Source organism: Prunus dulcis, chromosome 6 (genome assembly GCF_902201215.1).
Source record: "Prunus dulcis chromosome 6, ALMONDv2, whole genome shotgun sequence".
NCBI classification, from domain to species: domain Eukaryota; kingdom Viridiplantae; phylum Streptophyta; class Magnoliopsida; order Rosales; family Rosaceae; genus Prunus; species Prunus dulcis.
Window position 1 is genome coordinate 6,091,025 of NC_047655.1, and position 14,428 is coordinate 6,105,452.

Sequence of the window (14,428 nt, forward strand, 5' to 3'; positions counted from 1 at the left end):
ATTTTTGTCAATTAATAATTTAAGTGTTTTGAATTTATGTATGTTAAATTTTGTAAATGACATAAATTATAATGAAAAACAAATTCATGTTCAATATAAATAATGAAATGACATCTCTTTTGGCTGAAATTAAATTCGAAAATCTCTTTTGTCATGCGTAGTTCACATCAAGCAATCTATAGATGGGACACTTATCGCAATTCCAAAAATCTTCACACTTTCAGTATCTCAAATGTGCCTTTTTTTTTTTTTTTTTTTTTTGCAAAACAGTAGAAATTCATTTGAAGAACAGGGCACAAGCCCAGGATACAAAAATAAGAACACAGCCCCAGAAGGAGGTTCTTGCAATACAAAGACTGTAACAACAACACCAACTAAGCACAAGTATTATAAGATAGTTAGAAAACAAATACACAACTTGAAACCCAACTAACAAGGAGTTACAGATGAGGAGGACCCTAATTCTGCAGCAACTAGTGCTTAAATAAGATCAAGACAGAGAACAATCTCTCAAACTTCATGGGACAGGAAACACCCAAAGAGTGGAGGGCATAACCGTGCAACTTCCACCAGGATATTCCAAAGAATATCACAACATCTCCTAATCCCCCTTGATCCCCAAGCAGAATAAGAGTAGATCCACCAAATTCAGCAACTCCACCTCCAATAGAGAGAGATCTACACGAGGTCTACCACAAAAATAGCATATCTAACAAGATCATCCAATAACCAGCCCCAAAAGACTAGTATACAAACAATCAAGAAAAAGGGAAGAAACAAAACCTTGCAAAAGCAAGGAGCAGACAAAACCCAACAAAAGTTGGGAGGGAAAACCTCTCCACAACATATTGGAAGGGGGGGGGGTGTTGGGGGTTGGGTGAAGGAAGAGAGAAGCCCGTATTATTAACCGAAAGGTGATTTGTAGATCTGGAGCTGGTTTTGGGTTGGGGGGAGAAGAAGAGTCCCTCAAATGTGCCTTTTAGTAGCTTATTCTTAAAAGAATGGGCCGTTCGTAAACTTTAATTCTTGTGATTACCAATCCTTAAACTTTGTTTAGTGGGTTTTAATTAATTTATTTGTTGTTGAAAAATTTCCAAATACACACAACATTCAACAACTTGCGACCTTCACGTTATTAGCACGACGCTCTAACCAACTAAGCTAATAGGCCAATTAATTTTTCTTAATTCCAATATTTATTTTTAAAATTATAGACTCTCTTTGATACATAGATCTCATTTAAGAATTTTTCACGTCTCCACTCCACCTTGAAGAATCAGGACATATATATATATTTTTTTTCTGAGTAAATTTTGTCTAAATCTGAACTTACTAGTTCATTCATTTGGGTAAATTATTGGGAAAAAAGAAAGAAGAAGAAAAAAGGAAGAACATTTTATTATTATTATTTTCTGTATTCCTTTCCTCCGGTAAGAAGAAAAAATGAAAAGAGAAAAGACTTCCAACTCCTTCTAATTCATCCCTTAAACCCTAAACCTCCGAAAAACCATCTTCAATCTCTCTCCCTGTTTCACCAGCCATGGCCTTCTTCGACCTCAGCATACCCTACACAGATCCCTCGCCACCCGACCGGTCGTCAATAACACGTGCAAAGCTCGTGACTAAGGCCTTGGAGCTAGGCTACTCCGGCGTCGCCTACAACCGTATGATCAAGGGCGTGATGTCCGATCGCGACCGTTGCTCGATCCCCCTCCTCACCATCGCTTCCTTCCTCAAACACTCTCCTCTCCTCCTCTCCAACGTTAACTTCCACCGCGACCTCCTCGGCCTCCCACGCGCCTCCCCTTTCCGCCAGTACACGCGCCTCACTGTCTGCACCGAGACCCCGGCCCAGTCCCAGGCCCTCAATTCCGGTAATCCCATTTTGAAAACCTACGATTTGGTCGCTGTCAAGCCCTTGAATCAGTCCGCCTTCGAACTCGCCTGTGAAAAATTGGAGGTTCGTTCATCTTTTTGTTTGTTTTGTTTTTGTTTTTATTTTATTATTATTTTTAAAATTTGTAATTCTTTTGTGAAATTGTGTTTGGTTGCTCGCATAATTCAGGAAGGAATGTAGGCATTTCGTTTTGATTTTTTTTTGTTTGTTTTTGTTTTGGCGTAGGTAGATATAATTGCGATTGATTTCTCGGACAAGTTACCTTTTCGTTTGAAGATGCCTATGGTTAAAGCTGCAATTGAGGTTTGATCTCAGAGATTTTGTTTGCTTCCTTATTTCAATTTATTTAATTAGATGGTAAGAATTTAATTTTATTGGCTATGCAGCGTGGAGTGTTTTTCGAGATCACATATGCTAATATCATTGCCGATGATCAAGCGAGAAAGCAAATAATAACCAATGCTAAGGTGAGGATTTGTAAAGTTAATTGGATATTAATCAGAAGGGTCCCAAATAGCTGAAGCAGTAGGCAATGGTGGTTTTTAATTTCTTTCCCAAAGATGTTATGACATGGGTTAAAATTAAATTTTACAAGAACATTGTGATATAGTGAATTTTACTTTCCAATACACAATGTTGTAGGGTCAGAACATGGCATTACACGCGCCTCCCTGTTCAGCCACTACTGTACAAAATTTACTACTGGACTTGTATGTTGGTTGCTTATCTTGTAGAAGTATGCCAATGCGCAACCAGAATAATAATAAGCTACAATTCTCTATGAAGTCTGTTATTATCATTTAGCGTCCTTCAAGAGCATTCATAACTCTAGCTGGGTGACAACGTTTCAGTTATTTTCAGAATTTAAAATGATCCTTGTAATGAAGTTTTGCATTTTTTTTAATCAGTGCTAAGGAATGCATGGATAATGTCCTTGTTTGTTTGAATTCTGAAAGGTATTTTTTCTTGGAAATGAATGAGGATTGAGTATGCTTTGATTCTAAGACATGAGAAATGGTTTGAATATAGTGCAAGGTGTAGTTCCTAGGTCTGTGATACATATATACACAAGAGCATGTGTGTGTGTGTACAGCCCGGGAAGACTCTTCATTGTAACATAGTTGTAGTTTAATTGTTTGTGTTTTAATTAGCTTCTAATAGATACAGTGACTCATCATCTCCCGCATTGTTCTTCAGTTACTGGTAGATTGGACTCGAGGAAGGAATCTAATAGTTTCAAGTGCTGCCCCAACCGCAAATGAATTTAGGGGGCCATATGATGTTGCCAACTTAATGTCATTGCTTGGTCTCTCAATGGAGCGAGCTAAAATGGCTATTTCAAGAAATTGTAGGTATGATAGTTTTCATAAATGTCAGTCTTGAAGATTTGATGTTTGATTCATCCCAAATTTTTTTCATTAATGTCTTGCAGGACTATAATATCTAATGCTATGAGAAAGAAACACTTTTTCAAGGAAGCCATAAGAGTCGAAGTTGTATCATCAGGTCAAGAAATTGACACGAACAAACCTTGGTCTATTGACTCGTTTAAATGGGATCCCATCTCTAGTGGGGATGGTGACATTCTATTAGACGATTTGGCCAAGTCTTTCACTACCTCCATTAATAAAGTATCCAAGACTACAAAAGCCATTGATTTTGCTTCAGTCATTGACAGCATGCCATCACTTGGATTTCAAGTCAAGGATGTGATATCTGGATCTGGTGTGGTTGCGTCCCAATCAATGCGTACTTGTAAAAGCATTGTTTCTGCTTCTGAGGCAATTGAGCAATCAGTCGTGACTGCTGAGGTGCCAGAACAGCCTGACAGGCTATGTTTTCCTCAATCAGGTCAAACTTCTCTGAGTGATAGTCTGTTGGAGCAACAAATGTTTGACTGTCAAAATCCTCAGAAATCATATTCATCTTCTGATACTACCAAAGCTTTTATTGATGCTATGGAAATTGAAGCTCCTACAATAACCACAGAAGCAAAACCAAAGAATCCAGATGGCACAGATGGTAATTTTGACTTGATTACAACAGAAATTCATGATTTTCAACCACAGAAGTGTGTGACTAATCGCGAATTGAATGTTGTGCCAGCTAATGATAATTTAACATTTCACACATTAGAGATTGGGTTAGATGCTGCTTGTAATGCTAATTCTGAAGTTGAAATTTCCACTAATTATCAGGATACAGATATTCCTGCTCCTCATAATGAAGAGGCTAAGTGTGTTAAAGGTTCTGATACCCAAAGTGATGTGATGGACGAAATTTTAACAGTGGTAGATGTGGAATGTAAAGAAGAAAAGTCTTTGTTGTTGAATTCATCATCATTGCCCACTTCAGAGAATGAACAATTTAGGGAATCTGGGGATGATGCAATTATACTTGCAAATCAAGTTCCTGTTCTGCAGTCCAATGATGGTATGACAATAATTGGTGATTATTCAGTTGCAACTCATTCCTCAGCAGAGGTGACAATGGAAGGGGAAGAACATGGGAAAGTTGATACTGAAATGAACGATCCAGCCTTAATTCAATCCATACCAGGTACATCTTCTTTCAGTATGCACGTCTTCAGCGCAACCTTTTTCTTTTCATTTTCATTATATATCGGTTTCTTTGCTATGACGTCAGAGTTTAAACATAAACTTTGGAAACATATAACTATTGCCTGTCCTCCTGGTCCTTCATGTTTGGGTTGGTTTTCCTTAAGGACTTGTGTGTTTATGTACTGTCTACGGTTCCAGTATGTCACCGCCACCATATAGAGAATGTGTTCCTGAGAAGCTGACGAAAACCATAAATTGTGCATTACAAGATTCAAACTCAGTGCTTGACTATAGCAGAAGAGGGTTCACTGTTAGAGGTTTCTTTGCTCAATGAATCTTCAGGGTGATTTTATCTCTTTAGCTATCTATCAAATGACTTTTTCCAAAATTCTTAATCAATATACATCAGTTTCACCTACTATATCTTCCACCCCAACTTTTTGTTATATCTTTGTACTACTTCTGAAATTTTCTTATCCATCCATGGCTTATACATGTCTGTCAGATGATGCAGGGAAATCTAGACCGAAAAGGAAGACACCTTATCAAGCGAAGACCTTTCCTCTCAAGCGATTGTTGCATACTATACCTTTCAAGAAGACTCGGAAAAGTAAAAGAAAAATAAAGATGGCATGACTGGAATGATCGGCATAATGAGTTATCCCAAAAAAAGAGAGGAAAGTTTTGATCGGCATATGTAAGGTGAGGAAAGTTGCATATTCATCTTGTTTTTTTTTGGCATGCATTCATGTTTAATGGCCCTAGATTTGTCAACGGCCGCCACTGGGTCTATTCTAAATTTTGTTTATGTTAGTATGGAATCTTCTGTGAAGAAAATTCTTTTTGTCAATGATCATATAGGAAATGTCAAATTTACTCCTATACAGTATATCCTTATTATTTATTGACAATAAAATTAAAAGTTGTAGATAGTGCAGATTTTACACATTTTTTTCTAATTGCATAGGCATTGTGAGTGCTTTATTCTTCCAGCATTAAACTTAAAACTTTTTTTTAACAAAAAAGATAATAACTGTTTAAAATATATTTAATTTTAAAATAGGAAGAAAACAAGGTTGGTCAAATTACGTTATGCCGGAACATTTGTAAGGGATAGTTTCAGGTAAATGAACAGCCTCCGTGGTGTGCACTGTGTCCTTTTATCTTTTTCAGTTTTATGTTCAATGTAGTATTTTGTTTTATCAGCACTACCTTATTCCAACTTTTTGTGAGCAACTAGTTTGACATGTAACATGATCGTTATTTACTGGTTATAAATAAAGTTCATAATAGGCCTAAATATAAACATATAAAATGTTGTCACATCTGTCACATATTGGATTTTCGATAAGCTTCCATTTGTATGAGGGATCTAGATCTCCTCTATTTGGATTTTCTTTGCCACAATCTGCTTGACTTCTTTGTTGCATATGCCACCTCGTTAAAATATCATCCAAGGGATTTTAAGTTGAAACATTGTCTTCAAATCATAGGATCCGGATCCTCTGCTTGAATTTTCGCTACCATGATCTGCTTAGGAGGTTTAATTTTGTGATTCTTTTTTCTTCATTTGTGTCCTTTAATTAAGTCAAAAAGAGAATGTGAGGTGCTGCCTCATTTTTTCACTCCTTTCACATTAGGAAAAAATTAAAACAACTTTAGAGAATTCTTTTCTTTTTTCTTTAACATTTTAGCTTTTTTATGTATTGCTTTTGCTTTCTTTTTTACTTCTCTCATCTTCATCGTTCATTTTTCCCATATCTGTCTTTATACCTTTAATTAAAGAAAATTGAAAACCAATAGTAACAATGAGCTACCGCATAAGCTTGGTGGCTAAATGACTTGTGCTTATGCTATTTCTAGTGGCTCAACTCAGTCCAATTGGGCCTTTACCATCAACTTGGGGCTTAGCCTGTGAACCCATAATTTTTTCGGGTTACGTTTAACCCGAAATTTAGTATATTTTTCTGTTAGTATTTTATGTATTAGTGAAATGCAATACATAATGGGCTCTATAAGGGTGTCTCTCAAATAAAGGATCCCTCAACTACAGTTCTATATATAATTTTTTTCTTTTCTGAAACTATTTTATGTACAGTACAGTATTGTACATAAATTGTAGCTATAGTTTATAAATCCTGAAGAGAAGTTGAATAAATAAATAAATCTAATTATTTAATTTTTTTTAAAAAAAAAAGGAATCATAAGTTCCTAAATCCGAAAAACAAAAATACCACATCAAAGTAGGTGAAATAATTTAATTGATCATACTTCATTGGGCTAGGCCTCCTTTTTTGGGTCAAACTCCACGCGTTGTTGATACTTTACAGTATGTTCATTGTTCTCATAGTCGCTTAATTCAATTATATGTAATCGAAAAGAAAAGAAAAACTTAAACTTTAAAGGAAAGTAATTGACTAATTCTAAGTGCTAAATTACAACTTTATGATGCATATGGTTAAACAAATTCTCATTGAGTGGATATTATCATGACCAAATATCATTTTAGTATCAACATGTAGAATGGTAAATAAATAGGGAGATTCACTATTATATCAAATATATGGGCTTAAATTATAAAAATACTTTATATGAAATGAACTTTAGAAACACATCCAAAGCTCATTTATAATATAACAAAGAAGCTTTTAACTTCTTATAAATTATAAAACTGCCATATATTTCTTAAAACAAGCCCAATTACAAAAGCTCATTAAAAAAAATCCAAAACACTCAATAGGGCATTAAAATAATTTAATAATCAAAATTAAATTAAATAGAACCAACTGTTATTTTTTGGGTTTTTTTGGTTTGTTTATAGAAATTAAATAGTGTAGGGTTTATTTATATTTTTTGTGTTAAGATTGGATATATGATTAAATATCTCAAATAAATATTAGTAGCATGTAGAAAGAAAAGGTCATGTGTTCAAATCTGATTGACGTTACGGTGGTTGTGTTTGAATTCCGCTCTGTCAATATGGCTTGGATTTAAAAAAATTATAAAATTGTCGTCCTAGTTGGGAGATTTCATTTGTTTAAATTTGATTGAAGATAGAATCAAAAGATCTACTCAAGAATAGAGTGGGGGTGAAAGAAACTCACTCTAACAAAACAATGGTTTTTTCATGCTCCACATAGGGTGGTGCAAAAGGGAACGTTTTGGTGGCATCTGGAAGCTATGTTAAAAGTCTCACAATCACAGACCTGGTAGTCTTACAAAATTTTGTTACTTCTCTTCATGTGCCATTGCACTTGTTTCTGGTGTCTTTATTGTCAGTTGAATAGTGTTGTTATTTTATCACAAAGTAATAGCCTTACGGTGGTGACAAGACCCCTCGCCCATCCTGCTGAATCATCCCACCCTGATCGCCATCATTAAGCTTTGCCTTTCCCCTTTTCCAAGCCAGTCGGGGGCAGCACTTCAATTCAAACCCATTCTTCTATTGTTTAATTACTGAGCACAGAAGTTTAAGAGTAATGAATTTATCGGGCCCTTTTGCAATGCAATTTACCACACATTGCTCGTTGTCGATCAAATATGAACCGCACATATTCTGACAAGAATCAATTTAACGAGTAATTTCATCTTACTATATGGCAACACAATTACAGTTCTGCAAGAAAACAATTTTCTAAAATTATATATGCACAGTTGTCTATTTGGGCATACATGATTCTCTTAATAGAAAAAATAAACCTCCAAAAGTAATTTCAATCTTCAAATATCTACTTAAAGCATTCAGTGTTGAGTGAACTTTTTGGGCTACAAGTGCAGCATTGGTTTTTACCAAAGTAATGATTGGCAATTCCTATATTGGAGCTAATGAGATATTATTTAAAATTAATGTGGTTTTTTAATCCTTGTTTAACATAATGGTTTAGCCACGGCCGGCCGACAAAAAATCAAGAGCGCCGTCCTAGAGTTTTCCTCAAGAACCATAGCCTTTGATTAAAGAAAAAAGTGGGATCATTGAGTTTCTTATAATTCTAACTTTGAAACTTAATAGTAATTAAGTATCTCTCATCATTCAGTAACATGAACGACCAAATGATTAGCACAAAGATTGATTAAAAAATTTGAACTTTTGTAGACAAATTAAGTGGTGTGTGGCTGGTAAAGAGGATGGAAGTGGATTTTAGGAGCTGCTTGAGCCTTTTGGCCATACACGGTCTATATGCCCCTATAAGATGCATGATGAGTTTTTCGTGCTAGTTGGGTTAGTGCCGTAAAGTTTAATTTAGCTCATAAGGATTAATTCCACTGTTAAATTGGTCACATATCGTGAGTGGAAAAAAATTCATATATATGCACTAACATATAAAGAACACAATGACGTGATTCATAACTTATTCGTAGTCAACTCATTTGAGTTACGACGAAACAAGCATATTGCGGTTCTTTTTATAATTTTCTAAAAGACACGTCTTATTAAAAGTCACATTTGTAAATGATAGAGTTCATGTACTTTGTCCTCGTCCATTCACCCAGGAAATTAGGTGGCATATTTACATCAGTAAATAGGGGTTTAACTTCTGTTTACACACATTTTGGCAATATGAGGTTGATTGAGGGATGACATTGATGAGTACAAATCATGCCCATTTTCCCTTCTTAGTCGATCTTGTGACAAAACTGATGATCACATTCCAATTGCCAATTAGGAAGCTTGCATGTGGTGGTTTAACTGATTCATTCATCGCCACAAATAAAACAGAAAATGATTGATTGATTGATTTGCTAGGCATATTTATTGGTCTTGTGCCTTTCTACATCTCCAACTACTCTAATGATCCAAGAGTGCAACTTCAATAGTTTAACCATCAAACAATACGCAATTTTCTTTAGAGAAAAACAATCTTATTTTAGTTAATGAACCATATTTGTCTCCAAGAGGCTACAAAACAACACCTGAAGAGTCTTATATACACAATTTATTGATCGAAGAGTCACAAGGGGGAAAAAACATTGTAGAATTTTCTGGTCTTTATTCTACACGTGCTACATGTTCTACACTAGAGTGTTAATAAACGTCGAAATTACAAAAAGTGTAATATTACATGTATTATATTTACTAATTATACTGCTAATCACTTATGTGAAAAACCTAAGTAAATTTGATTAGAATTTTATCATTGCAAACAACACAAGAAAACTTAGGCAATTTAAGGTAGGGTGTACAAGATTCAATTAAATGCGCCCAAATTGACCGATCCAATCTAATCCAATCCAATTTCAATCTGTTTTGATGATTAGGTGGATTGGATTGGATATGTAATTTTGATAACCGATATCCAATCTAATCCAATCTAATATTAATTGGATTATATCAGATTGGATTTAAACATCTAATATGATTAGATCAGATTGAAAAAATCACAATTCTATTGGATCGAATACGAATTGACTAAATTATATTGGTTTCGAACCAATATACACCTGGCATGCCCCTACATGTCAATACGAAAACTTGGCAATGGCCAATAGGTAACTTGCGCCCCACTTACTTTGCAGCACCATATAGTTAAGAACTGAGGTCCTAGCATTTAGGCTTTACAGAATATCCTATAGATAGATGAGCTTAAGGAAAGAAAATATAGAAAAGCACAAAAATTTGTGCTACTTTGAAGTTTGAACATATAGGCTGCATATAACTCGATGGGCTCTATCGCATATTCACATTTAAAATGGTGACTGTTATCACATGCGAAATTCTATAGTGAGGGTGCCATATATGGACCTCTCATGTGGACCTTCATATTAGACATAAGATCATTTTATTAAACTTAAGTGAAGTTACTATTCAGTTGAATCCTGTGGCTAATATAAAGGTCCACATCTATATGATCCATGTTTGACATCCTCACCATAAAATGACTTGTCACCATATACCTATTTAATCAGTTCTTTTTTCCTCTTCAATGAAATGACTTTGTTTTCATCTTTTTCCAATCAGTAGTCACCAAAGTAAAGCTTGAACATGACCTCATGTAAAGCCAAATTAGGCAAATCTAAAACTTAACCCTTGACTAATTAAAGTCTTAATTTAAAAAAATCCACATTGTCATTCCAAATCACCTATATTTACACCACCTACTTCAAGCTAAATAGCGCTTAAAGTGTGGCATTCTGCATAATACTAGTAATATGATTGGATTGGATTTAAACATCTAATATGATTGGATTAGATTGAAAAAAATCACGATCCAATCTATATTCAATCGGATGCGAATTGACTAAATTGTATTGGTTTCGAACCGATGTATACTCGACATGCCCCTACATGTCAATATCAAAACTTGGCAGTGGCCAACAGGTAACTTGCGACCCACTTTACTTTGCAACACCATATAGTTAAGAACTGAGGTCCTATAGCATTTAGGCTTCACAAAACATCCTATAAATATATGAGCTCAAGGAAAGAAAATATAGAAAAGCACAAAAATTTGTGCTACTTTGAAGTTTGAACATATAGGCTGCATATAACTCGATGGGCTCTATGACATATTGACACTTAAGATGGTGATTGTTATCACATGCAAAATTCTATAATGAGGGTACCATATATGGACCTCTCATGTGGACCTTCATATTAGCCATAAGATCATTTCATTAAACTTAAGTGAAGTTACTATTCAGATGAATCCTGTGGCTAATATAAAGGTCCACACATCTATGATCTATATATGACACCCTCACCATAGAACGACTTGTCACCATACCTATTTAATCAGTTCTTTTTTCCTCTTCTTTTTCAATGAAATGACTTTGTTTTCATCTTTTCCCAATCAGTAATCACTAAAGCAAAGCTTGAACATGACCTCCTATAAAGTCAAATTAGGCAAATTTAAAACTGAACCCTTGATTAATTAAAGTCTTAATTAAAAATTGCACATTGTCATTTCAAATCACCTATATTTACATCACCTACTTCAAGCTAAATAGCGCTTAAAGTGCGGCATTCTGCATAATAATAGTAATAACAATAATAATTAAAGTTCAAACCAAGCAGCCTAAAATTTTCCTAGCTACTTGCTAAAACATGACACATAGAGTGGTCTTATATGTTACTAGATCATGGAATTAGATTCAATAGAAGAGAATGCATCCAGAAGGTTGATCCAACTATCGCAGTCCTCCTCGTCTTCCTCCCCACTTATGTGACTCCACTGAACAGGAGAGTTCTTCTCAATTTCATCATTCCTTGCAAATCGTCCTCTGATGCGTGGCCGGCTGTCCGCCAACGTCTTCCGGCAAGCATACTGAATTCAGGAATGCTATATTAGTGCTTGTAATAGAAAAGGTAAAAGAAAAAGTTCAGGATGAAATGCACTGACATAAATGCAAAAGTGACATGGTTCTATATTACTACTGTCATTTGACATATGTTATTCTTTGTGACAACCCAATACCCTTTTCTTAAGGAAACAAGGACTTGTCATGATCATGAGAAGTGGTTGAGACACATTACAAGTGACCAGAACATTTTGCGTGGCTGTCTGGTCAATTTACTATTCAATCAAAAGGGGTTTCATGCTTTTGCAATTCAGAGTTAGTTTCCAAGTAGAAGAAGTTAATTGATCTAGCACTAGTGCAAAAAAACCAAAATTGATGTACCACTCTCTCTTGGGAAAGTTTACAATTTCAAACAGACGTCCAAAGAGTAAGACAATAGAAGGTTGAACGTCTGTTATTACGACCTGCATAGACATAAAGATGGGATGAAAGTTGATCTGCAAACAGGATTAGTTAATCATTACATAAGATATTGACCAGCAGAAAGGTAAAAAAATTTGGATTGTCGATATAATTAAAATTTTATGTGATAATTAAAGAATATCGATCTAAATTGGAATTAACTTACTCAATTGCATCGCATACCATAGATAGTGACAACCCCCATGAAAAATCACAACATAGAGTAGGCGTTAGTAATATTATTAGCACTCTTCATGTAACTTTCTGTACTTCAAAATAAGTATTCTATATTTCTTTCGCACGCTACACGTTGAAATAAAAGAAGTTAAAACGGAGTGCGAAGTCTAACTATTATACGAATCGATAACGACAATTAATTGACTCCAGGTTTAACAATTTCCATGCATAAATCATTCAACTGCACAGATAGAATGTCATTTCATCCAATTTTTTCAAACAATTGTTGAGCTAACTATAGCTATTCTATTGCATCCAAAAGACCACTAAAACTATCAACAGCGTATATGTCAAACGTGCACTAGCATATCTTTTACACTAGTTGAAAATGAAATAAAAGCTATATGTAGGATGTGACACACACCAAAGCTTGGAATGATATATATTGTAAGCAAAAATTTTACATGAAAATATAATTGATGTGAGCAATTGTGGGCCAAAAAGCAATAAGATAACTATATACACACTCATGCCATAAAGCTTAAAGTAGAGCTAGCTAGTGGGTCATCAGGTCAAGCAGCAACAAGTCAAAAAAATTTGAATTATCTGATATTATATTTTGAAGCAAATAAAAAATAAAATAAAATAATTGAAGCAAATAAATAAATAAATAATTGAAGTAACCTTAATGGTCTTGTTGAAGTTCCTGAGGTTGCGCTTGTTTCTATACCTCTCAATTCTCTCTTTCTTCTCCTCAGGATTATATGGACAGGCTTTGCTCATCCCTTCTATGATCATACTGCTCTCACTCGACAAGGGACTAGTTTCTGATGATGATCTATTGTAACCGCAATATTGCAATTGCTGTGGCATTCCATTGTTCATATTATTTATCAGCTGCATGCATCCACAATATATATTATGGCACAAAACACAAATAATTCCACTCAAACTCAACAACCCCCACAAGTAATATTTACGAAGCAAAATCGCATAAATGTTATCTTATCATACTGTTTTAAGAATACTTTAAACTACTAATTATGCTAACTTTTGTCGGCAATATTTGGGAAGTAAAATCGCACAAATGTTATCGCGTCGCACTGTTTGAAGAATTTTCTAAAGTATTAATCATGTTAATTTTTGTCTGATTGTAGGATCATACACAGTAAATTTGAACTATTCACATCATGTCAAATTTTGTATGTATGTGTCGAAGTCTTTTAACATATATACAATCTATTGATTATGTTAATTGTTGCTACGACTAATAGAAACATTTATCGTACAACATATTGTTAAATCACTCTCATGCACCTAAAAACTTGATTATGCATTGTGATTAGTTTTTATGCGTATCTGTGAGGGTGTGAAATGGTAGAGAAAGAAATTAATTATTGTGGGCATTTGAGTCACTTTAGTTGAAGTAACTAAATTAACTAACTCTCTGTACATATCAAACCTGCAAATCCAAGTCTCCGGTGCTGTAAACCCTGCGGACGGGGCCGGTCTCCGACTCAAGCAAGTCGGAGACTAGCCTGTGAGTCCCGCAAGAAGTCTTCTGGAGCGAATGGCTGCTGACGCTGCGCTGAATCAGCGTAGCGCCACCACCAGTCCCGCTGCTGATCGGGGAGGCGCAGTAGCTGCTGGAGCTGCTGCTGCAGCTGTTGCTGAACTCAGCCGAGACGAGCAGCTGCTCATGATAAAGCAACGGATGAGCCGGTGGCGAGCCCTGGAACTGGAAGTCGGCGGCGCGTGGAAATGCGGTGCTGTTGTGTCCGTACATTGGCGCGTGGGTTTAGGGTTTTAGGAAGGGTTTGGGAGATTTTTGATGAGTGGAGTGCAGGAGTGAAGATGAATTTATGAACGTGTGCTGGAAGGCTGGGACTTTGCAGGGGTACTTAAAGAGCGAAGAGGGAGGAGGGAGGAGGGAGGATGAGAAGGTGGGGCCCAGAGAGCAGAGAAGAGATGGGACAGGTCTGCAGGATGACGTGGACGATGACGTCACGCTATTGGGGGCAAAACGTTGACCTGGTTCCTTCTTTTACCTACTTGTGTTGTGTAACTGTGTTCTGCTGCTACTGGAGGTTCGGGG

General features: G+C 35.6%; 2 protein-coding genes across 7 annotated transcripts; one reads left to right on the forward strand and one right to left on the reverse strand.

Annotated features, from left to right (window-relative positions):
* Window positions 1–1,466: 1,466 nt before the first annotated feature.
* Window positions 1,467–5,390, forward strand: LOC117630209 (protein GAMETOPHYTE DEFECTIVE 1). Of its 3 annotated transcripts, none has more exons than XM_034362952.1 (6): window positions 1,467–1,960; window positions 2,123–2,200; window positions 2,284–2,364; window positions 3,095–3,249; window positions 3,330–4,456; window positions 4,964–5,390. In XM_034362952.1, the coding sequence occupies exons 1-6, from the start codon at window positions 1,541–1,543 to the stop codon at window positions 5,092–5,094; spliced, it is 1,992 nt and encodes a 663-aa protein (XP_034218843.1). In that variant the 5' UTR covers window positions 1,467–1,540; the 3' UTR covers window positions 5,095–5,390. The 3 variants fall into 3 exon arrangements, with proteins under 3 accessions (XP_034218843.1, XP_034218844.1, XP_034218845.1); XM_034362953.1 differs by having other exon boundaries at window positions 4,973–5,390; XM_034362954.1 differs by lacking the exon at window positions 4,964–5,390 and having other exon boundaries at window positions 3,330–3,919; window positions 4,096–4,241.
* Window positions 5,391–11,291: 5,901 nt separating this feature from the next.
* Window positions 11,292–14,200, reverse strand: LOC117630216 (zinc finger protein CO3). Of its 4 annotated transcripts, XM_034362960.1 has the most exons (4): window positions 13,796–14,200; window positions 13,018–13,230; window positions 12,076–12,158; window positions 11,511–11,720 (listed from the first exon to the last, which is right to left on the reverse strand). In XM_034362960.1, exons 1-4 carry the CDS (start codon window positions 14,117–14,119, stop codon window positions 11,615–11,617), a joined length of 726 nt encoding a protein of 241 aa, XP_034218851.1. In that variant the 5' UTR covers window positions 14,120–14,200; the 3' UTR covers window positions 11,511–11,614. The 4 variants fall into 4 exon arrangements, with proteins under 4 accessions (XP_034218852.1, XP_034218850.1, XP_034218851.1 ...); XM_034362961.1 differs by lacking the exon at window positions 12,076–12,158 and having other exon boundaries at window positions 11,292–11,720; window positions 13,018–13,197; XM_034362959.1 differs by lacking the exon at window positions 12,076–12,158 and having other exon boundaries at window positions 11,292–11,720.
* Window positions 14,201–14,428: the final 228 nt, after the last annotated feature.

Bases quoted from the DNA above. Each gene is read 5' to 3' on its own strand.
- LOC117630216 (XM_034362959.1), bottom strand. From the start codon at position 14,119: ATGTACGGACACAACAGCACCGCATTTCCACGCGCCGCCGACTTCCAG. The intron at 13,231-13,795 runs GTTTGATATGTA...GGATGCATGCAG, and splicing joins CCGGAGACTTGGATTTGCAG to CTGATAAATAATATGAACAA. The intron at 11,721-13,017 runs GTTACTTCAATT...TCCTGAATTCAG, and splicing joins ACTTCAACAAGACCATTAAG to TATGCTTGCCGGAAGACGTT.
- LOC117630209 (XM_034362952.1), top strand. From the start codon at position 1,541: ATGGCCTTCTTCGACCTCAGCATACCCTACACAGATCCCTCGCCACCC. The intron at 2,201-2,283 runs GTTTGATCTCAG...TTGGCTATGCAG, and splicing joins TGGTTAAAGCTGCAATTGAG to CGTGGAGTGTTTTTCGAGAT. The intron at 4,457-4,963 runs GTACATCTTCTT...CATGTCTGTCAG, and splicing joins CTTAATTCAATCCATACCAG to ATGATGCAGGGAAATCTAGA.